Here is a 9,150-nt window from a genome sequence, read left to right on the forward strand (position 1 = left end):
AACAATTGTTTTAACATTTTTTTTATATATTTATATATATATATATATATATATATATATATATATATATATATATTTCATTATATATATATATATATATATATATATATAAATATTTACAAATACTTAAAATATAAATAAATGTACTTAAAATGTTTTATTTATTTGTTGACAATGTCTAATAAATTGCCCTAGAATATTCCTCATAAATATATATATATACATATGGAGTCAAAGTATATTATAGTTGTTTTGTTGAAATCTTAATAGCTTGTGTTTGTTGTTAGACGTTGTTGTAGTTTGCACTAATAGCAATGTCTGAGAATAAACAAAAGTTATTGAATGTTCATGAACAGCACTTAACTTTCAGTTACTGATCTCTTAGCTTGGAAACAGGAAAAACCTGCTGGACAGCCATGAATGAGAGAATGAGAGTGCAACTAACTAAAAAAAAAAGATTGTCATAGCATGAATCATCCCTCAAACCAAGCAAGAGTTTCACCACTGTGGGTGTTTTTTATTTTTTATTTATTTATCTTGATCAGCAATGGACTTTTTTACTCTCTTTTGTGTTTTTTAGTACCAGTTACTAAGCACATGCCTGTTGTATTTTGATCCTCAGGTTGATATGATCAACAGTTTGCATGTATCTGTGTCCCAACAGTGTCATACAGCATCCTGTGATGGTGCATGAAATCCACTCCACCTACACCCCATCAGCATACATGCTAGTCGTTGTCTCCTCTGGTCAGTAAACACATCAGCAGATATCAGAAACACATTGCACTATCATACAGTATTGCATACATTGCAATGCAACACAGTTAACCTAGACTCTTGACACAAGTAGGAAGTATGTAACTCGCATCTTATTTTTCTGATTCTCATGTTCTCCTGCATGTTCAACCATGTAGCAATCCTGTGTAACCCTGATCTCCTGATAAGAGTTTAAGATGTTCTGTGACTCAGGTCATTGGAATGATATTGTAGACAAGAATTAACATCTTAAAACTGTTTTTCTCACAGTCTTTAAATAAAGTTAGAGTTTATTGATCAAAAATACAGTAATAACAGTAATGTTGTGACATATTAAAAATGTTTCTATAAAACGGTTTAAAATAACTGATGTCTATGTTCATATTTTTTAAAAGCTGAATTTTCAGCAGTCATTACTCCAGTCTTCAGTGTCACATGATCCTTCAGAAATCAATCTAATATGCCGATTTAGTGCTCGAGAAACATTTCTTATTATTCATGTTGAAAACAGTTGTGCTGCCAAATTCTTAATAACTGATACATTTCAGGATTCTTTGAAGAATAGAAAGTTCAAAAGAACAGTATTTATTTGAAATAGTGAAGATTTTTATAATGTTACACATTTCTGTCACTTTTGCTCAATGTAATGCATCTTTGCTGAATAAAAGTAATAATTTCTTACTGGGAAAAAAAAGGAATTGACCCCAATGGTAGTACATAACAATAAAAAGATTCATTCCCAGCAATTCATCTTCTCTATAAAAACTGTACCAAACAATGACACCTTTAACACTGATTGAGTGGCCCTATGGTGAACCTGTTCCACATACAGGGACTGGAAATTGACAGATATAAAATGAAATCCCTCTTGTAACTAAACACAATTTATTTTTAAAGGTTTTGTCTGGTCAATAAATTCAGCATTGATCTCCTTCAACAGGCTACTTCATTCAGGATGCTGGTGACATTATTTTTAGTGGCTACGCAAAAGCATCTTGGGAGTTTTTACTTCACCATGTTATGGTAAGTCAATACACAGGTTATCACACAAGGCCATGAAAAATGTTTCAAAAATGCTAGGTGAAGCCATAAAAACTCTTATTAGTCAGACCTGGAAAATGTCACAGCTTGTTCCCAAAGAGAAACTGAGATTCGGGACAAAGTTCTTGAGCAATGAAGTTATTCATTTTGAACGGGTAGATTAGAGTGGGCTCAGCTGTAATCCTGAAGTGGGGTATATGGACTGCCACAATGATTGATTACACATCATTCCCACTTATACTTGAGGGAAATTTACCTTTGGTACTTTGTACTTTTTATTTTAATTGCTTGTTTGTAACTGGAAAAAAAAGCATGCAATTCTAGTTAGATAAGACAATGTGCAATAATAACAATCAATCCTGTAGGAAAGACATTCCACACTCTATAAGCAAAAGAAGCAGAGTTCAAAACACTTGGAAAGTTTTACTCAAATTCACACATGTACACATTTACAAGAGCAAATGAGGTGGAAGACACTACAGACAAAAACATCCAAAATACACTTTTAAGTGTTTAGTTTATTGCACTGTTTCTATTTGTGTCTGTAGAGTTCAATTACAATATTTATCTTGAAAGGCCTTTTTTCCTCATGCAATTAGCCAGAAATCTCCACTTCAGTAGCACCTACATGCACCAAACTTTACAGTTCTAAATGATTTTACACAGAGGTTTGTTCATTGATCACTTGCCTAATTTATTTATTTTTCTTCCTAAAAACATTCATTAGTTCATTCATTTATTGGCTTTTGACTGTATTTTCAGATTTATGGAGTGATAAAAGCAGATATCCAAAATCAATTGTAAAAAAAAATATATATATATAAATTGTAAGATGTCAACAAAATAAAACGTTGTGGAAGCTTCTGTCACCAAAACAAGTTCCTCATTTGTGTAAACATACCTGGCAATAAAGCTCTTTCTAATTCTGATCCTGATCCAATGTTTAGATTTTTGTTCTGGAAATGTATGCCAATTAGTGCACATTTAGATAAATATAACATTTCAGAATATATGTAATATACTTGTAATCACATTTCCAGGGTTCTCAGAAGTGAAAGTCATCACAGATTGGTGAACTTTTATAGCGGTGAACAGAAACTTCAAGAAATAACATTTTTGCTTTCCCATTTGCTCCAATAGCCAAAGGAAAAAACAAACAAACCATAATAGCATTTCTATAACTTTACAAAAGAGGAAGAAAATATTGTGAGATTACGTCGGTCAGAAGAAAGTTGTTAAATTTGCTGTCACTGTATATTAGAAACACTCACACAGCAGTGTTAACCAGTTTTCTGTAATTTAAGGCCCAGTTAAGAAAGCACAGAGTATAACATTGCTAGATTTACAATGTTAATAACTGCATCCTCACAGTCTGCTAAAAGGATCCATTCTTAATTTAATCAATCAAATTGTTTTAACTGTAAATCTCTGTTATGTTTTCCTGTAGGTGATCTGGTGTTTCGTGTATGCTGTGTTCACTCATCAGTATGTGGCAGGTGCAGTGGTGGCTTTATTTGTGGAGGTGAACAGTGTGTTCCTACACACACGTTTATTGCTCAAACTGGCTAAGGTGGCCCACAACTCTTTCATCTACACTGTTAACAAACTGTTCAATGTGGTGACCTACGTGACCTTCCGGCTTGGAGCACAGTTTTACCTCACCTGGTACTTAATACACCACTACTCTTCGTTGGATCATGCCCTCTACTTCCTGATAACCATGATGCTCATGAACATCATGATTCTCATCTACTTCTACCGCCTCCTCCGAACCGACTTCTTTAGCAAGGGGCGTCCTCACAATAGTGGTCGTAAATTTGCTGAGGACTAGACCAACAGAGGCTGATGTCAATCAGTCATAAACCAAAGACTGCATTCAAGTGACTGTTAACACAAAATTTATCCATAGGATGCATGTGCTGAATGAGCAAACCTCACCAGAGAGAGTCTGATGTGAATCGGAGACATTTAAAGAGTTTTCACATGTTAGAATAAAACTTAAACTCAATAAACAACTTTATCTGATCTGTTAGCACAGATGGGTTTTTGCACTTCAAAGTGATTTTCTTGCTCAGTATCTTGTTTTTCGGTACAAGTGTCTAAACATTCATACATCATGAAACATTTACTTCAGCAAAATTACTTTAGATTTTAAAGGATTAGTTCACCCAAAAATGAAAATGTGCTGACGATTTACTCAACTTCTGGAGATCCAAGATGTAGATGAGTTTGTTTCTTCATTGGAACAGATTTGGAGAAATTTTGCATTACATTACTTGTTCACCGATGGATCCTCTGCAGTGAATGGGTGCCGTCAGTATCATAGACGTGTATAGGGTCAGAAGGAGTTTACAGCTGATAAAAACATCACAATAATCTACATGACTCCAGTCCATCAATTAACTAATTGTGAAGCAAAAAGCTATGTCTTTGTAAGAAACCAATTCATCATTAATGCATTTTAACTTTAAACTGTTGCTTCTGGCCAAAATACGAGTCATCTATCCATAATTTTGCTTTCTCCGTTGGAAAAAGTCCATCCTCTGTTGTCCTTTTGCGTGAACTATTCCTTTAAGTTCTTTCAAAAAACAAAAAAAAACAATCAAAATGAACTATTTAAGCGTTAAATCTGAAAAAATATCTGCCAGTGGGATAAGAAAATTAAACTTGTTTCCCCTTGAGTTAAGTTCATACACAATGGGCAAATACCTTTTCAGAAAACAATGCTTAGTTTGTGACTTACTAAATTTTGCTTTTCCGTAAATGTATCTTGATTTAACAATTTTTAGACATTTCTACTGGAAAACAACATAAATCAATACTAAGACAAAAACTTCCAAAGTAGGGGCAATGCAGAGACGGGCAGTATTTTAATCAAATGTATTTAAAATACGTATTTAATTACTTTTGAGTATTTTGTCATTCATATTTTGCTGGACAAAAAATAAAAATCTAATGTAATGTGTAATTAAATACTTTGAGAGACAGTATTTTATATTTGAAATACTTGAAATACTTCAACAAGTAGGTCATTTTATTCTCAGATAATACAATATCTTTCTTCACCTGTGTTAATAGTACTACCAACTATAGCCTATCACAGTTTTTGGCTTGATGCAAGTGAATCACATCCTGTTGGATCCATAGACAGAGTCTTAAAGGGTTAGTTCACCCAAAAATTGTGTTGTTGACAATACTGTTGTTAATTACTCACCCTTACCACTCCCGTAAGGCCTTTGTTCATCTTCGGAACACAAATGAAGATATTTTTCATGAAATCTGAGAGCTTTCTGTCCCTCTACAGCCAGCCATGCAACTTATACATTCAAGGTCCAGAACTGTAGGAAAGATAGTTAAAGGGTTAGTTCACCCAAAAATGAAAATGTTGTCATCATTTACTCACCCTCATGTCGTTCCAAACCTATATGAGTTTCTTTCTTATGTTGAACATAAAAGAAGATATTTTCAAGAATGCTGGGAATCAAACAGTTGATGGTCCTCATTGACTTCCATACTATTTCTTTCCCTACTATGGATGTCAATGGGGACCAACAACTGTTCAGTTCTTCAAAATTCTTCAAAATATCTTCTTTTGTCTTTGAACAAATGAAAGAAAATTATGCAAGTTTGGAATGACACGAGGGTGAGAAAATGATGACAAAATGTTAATTTTTGGGTGAACTATTACTTTAAAGTTCTCCATGCGATTCCAGTGGTTTAACCTCAATTTTATGAAGTGGTTTGTTTGCAAAAAAAAACATACTTTACCACTTTATTCACAAAAATATTATCCAAACACATGCGTTGTGGTACTCTCGTGAACTCACTCATGTCTCGTGAACGCACAATGCAGCTCAATATTTTCAAAGTTAAGAGGTAAAGAGGGTTTTTTTTGTGCAATCAAATCACTCGTGTCACTTCATAAAATTGAGGTTAAACCACATGGAATACTTTAACAATGTCTTTCCTACCGTTCTGGGCTTTGAATGTGAAAGTTGCGTTGCTGCCTATGGAGGGACAAAAAGCTCTTGGATTTCATCAAACATATCTTCATTTGTGTTCGGAAGAGGAACAAAGTTCTTACAGGTGTGAAACGACATGAGGTTGAACAATTAATGACAGAATTTAAATTTTTGGGTGAACTGTCCCTTTAACTCGTTCATGGTTCCACCTTCCAACTGGGAGAAAAGAAAATGAAAGAAGCTGTTTTTATGCTCAGTGCAAACTGGCTAAGTGTGTACTAAAAACTATACTATCAGATATTGCTCACTGAATGTTATTACAGGACAGAAGAAAAAGCTGTGCTGCTCTAGAACTTTGCTTGCTAGCTAACAAGTGATGTTAGCTTGCTAGCTAAAGTTAGCTACTTGTTTCAATGGACAAAATGAAATTTGTAAAGGGGCTTTATGAAAGAATTTTCAAGTATTAATCACTTTTTATTGCCAATGTGTGAACAGCATGTAAACAAACTTAAAAAATTAGATGAAGCTTGTAGATACATTTTTATGTGAAGAAAATCCAAGGGAAACTATCATAACAGTGTAATTTTGATGAACCTCATCTGTCGTCATGATGTCGGTGAATCACACTGGCCGTCACTCGCTCGCATTACTGGGCCTTTCTACAGAATTGGTGCAAACTAGTGTCCCACAACCAAAAAACACATTTAAATAGCATTTAATTATTCAAATCTTAGATTTTTACTAAGGTCCTTCTATGATCTATTGAAACCCACAATATTATTTAAAATATTAGTAAGCTTAACATAAAATCATATTTTATTGGGTACTTTCAATTGGGAGGTGGCTGTCTCGAACCCTAACCCCTAAATTTCAACTTATGAAAATTATATTGAAAAAATTTTTGTATTTCATTTCTATTTGACTTTTTTTTAAGTAAAGTTAATAAAAATATATAAATGTTAAAATGTTATAATAAATCATGAAACTTTATGTAAAAAAAAAAATGTGTCCCACATTTTCATGTCACTACCGAAAATGTTTTAATGTTTTAGCTGAGACTGAATTTAAACACACCCCTACATTTATGATCAGGAAATATTTATGTGTCACTCTCTCATAGCTACAGGGTGAGTAGATAGACCCCATCATTTTGAGGTAAATGTGTTCAAAAGTCTGAAAATCTGTGTGTAACTTTAAGGAACGTCACAACCTAACACATTTTTTCCCTGCAATTAAGCACACTTTTTTGGGTGTTATTCCTTAATAATTAGTTTTTATGTGTGATTAACTGTTCAGAACTGTGCTAGCTAACCATGTGCTGATTAGCATCTTAAGTATCTAAGGGCCCAAAAGTATCTAAAACAGTCACGACCAGACATGTCATCATTTTGGTAATGACAAAAGTTAACACATAATCCTTTATTTGGGGGAAATAAACAATATTTTAGTACAGTTATGCAAATGTTTAGTTTGTATGTTTTAGTATGCGAGTTAAAATTCTGTAATGTGATGTGGTTGCTACCAAAATGTGCAGTCACAAACATGGGATGCTGTGTCAAAAATAAAACATTGAATTATCAACTAAGATGTTATGATAGTGTTTGGTTCAATTTATGTATTCAAACTAATGAGTTATTAACTTTGTACTTTACAAGGAAAGATTGGATTCAAAATACTACAAATCTCATAAATTACACTTAAAATATTGTTCAAATTGTTATTGACCTGTGAAAACTTTTTTAATAAAATAGCAAAAAATAAATAAGGTAGATGTAAACAAAATCTTAATAGGTCAGTATAACCCTTCTTATTAAATGATATATTATTGTGTTTTGGTTGTGACAAATTTGGGGAGTGGAAAAATATTCCAAAACTTTCTGAAAATACAATATGAGGATTAACTGCACAATTGTAATGTGTACCTTGGATATTACACATTTTTCACACATACAAAATTTGTCAAAAAATAAATTTTTTATTTTTTTCAAGATGTTTCCAACTCTGACTTTTAACCAATTCTGTTGAATGGCCCTACTATGGAGTGTGTGCAAGAGCATGAGGTAAAAATTGCTGGCCACAGCCACTGGTGTCGCTAATAACAAGGGTTTCTGAGTTCTACATAGAGCCATTTAACAGCTAACTATCAGCATTTTAGGAGTTAATCTTTACTGTTGACAGTGAAATAGCTTGAGCCGTCAATACAGTTTCGCAAGACTGCTTAATTTTTGACACGCTGATAAAAACACATCAAAAAAATAAAGCACGCTTGATATTTAAGTAAACACAGTCAGTTGTGTCATAGTGAACGTAAGAAATTAGAAGAAATATGAATCAATATATTGTCTAGTGTTAGGGTAAAAAAAAACATGTTTATAAGTTGTCCAAGGAGGGGAAAGCACTTCTCTTTGTCTTGTGTGTATATCTAACTCCAGCAATACTAAAATGACACCGTCTCTTGCACTTCAAATGATTGCTCAAATTCAAAATTACTTTTATTTTAATTAAATACAGTTCTCACACCAGTATTTTTTTATGAGCAAGTATTTGTAACAAAATACTTTTTGATGTATTTGTGCCCATCTCTGGGTTAAAGTTGAACCTATAGGGGGCAGTGGAGTAAACTGTCATCTTAATTTAGGAAACTGCACCATTTGTGATGTAAAACTATTAGGGATGGGCGATACCACTTATTTTGTTTTCGATACGATACCGATATTTTTCAAGGCAGTATCGTCGATATTGATACCGATTCGATACTTTTGCACTAAACTTTTAAATGAAGAAATGTATTAAATTATTAAATTACTAAGAGTAAAATGGGTACTAATAAGCACTTAACTTTATGTTTAAAACACATTTTAACATTCAATACGCCTTAATTGTAACTTATTAGGTTATATTTTTGTTTACACATGGTTCAAATCTATAAATACTACAGTTGAACTATGGTCACTTTAGTAAAACCATGGTTCATTTTCATAAAGGACTGCCAGTGACCGGCTGTTGCATGCATGAAATGCAACCTTTTTATTCTGACCGTGTATGGTTTCTATTAACATTACAGAATAGAACATGATCAATATTATATTTCAACGTTCAATTTAAATAACTGTAATTGCACAAACTATGTAGGCTACAATTTCAGTTTGTTTATTGTGAAATAACTCTGTCCTTCTGTCCTCTGATAAGCATTGTTTAGGGCTGCCGTTACCAAAAGCTTTAATGCTTTCTTATGATACTTTTGGGAAAAGCAGCCCTGTTTGAATGCACTGTCAGCAGTGAGTGAACGCTCTCTGTGATCGATTGGTTCTGTCTTGCAACATTCGTGTGTGTTCAGATGAGCAGGAAAATAGTTATATCCTACACAATTACTCGCTAACAAAGGTTATTC

General features: G+C 33.2%; 1 protein-coding gene across 3 annotated transcripts in view; it reads left to right on the forward strand.

Annotated features, from left to right (window-relative positions):
• LOC107559425 (uncharacterized) overlaps positions 1-4,251 on the forward strand; it is a 14,787-nt gene extending 10,536 nt beyond the window's left edge. The window contains exons 6-7 of one of the 3 annotated variants that reach the window (XR_001605622.1): positions 665-747; positions 3,245-3,308. Coding sequence is in view for 1 of the 3 variants with exons in the window: in XM_016243248.1 (XP_016098734.1) it covers positions 3,245-3,628 (384 nt within the window). In the remaining 2 variants the exon portion in view is untranslated. Of the gene's footprint in view, positions 1-664; positions 748-1,696; positions 1,767-3,244 lie in introns of those variants that run through there. The other 2 variants (XR_001605621.1, XM_016243248.1) reach the window with 2 other exon arrangements.
• The last annotated feature ends 4,899 nt before the right edge of the window (positions 4,252-9,150 follow it).

The sequence above is a fragment of the Sinocyclocheilus grahami genome, unplaced genomic scaffold (genome assembly GCF_001515645.1).
Source record: "Sinocyclocheilus grahami isolate Dianchi unplaced genomic scaffold, SAMN03320097.WGS_v1.1 scaffold684.1, whole genome shotgun sequence".
Taxonomy (NCBI): domain Eukaryota; kingdom Metazoa; phylum Chordata; class Actinopteri; order Cypriniformes; family Cyprinidae; genus Sinocyclocheilus; species Sinocyclocheilus grahami.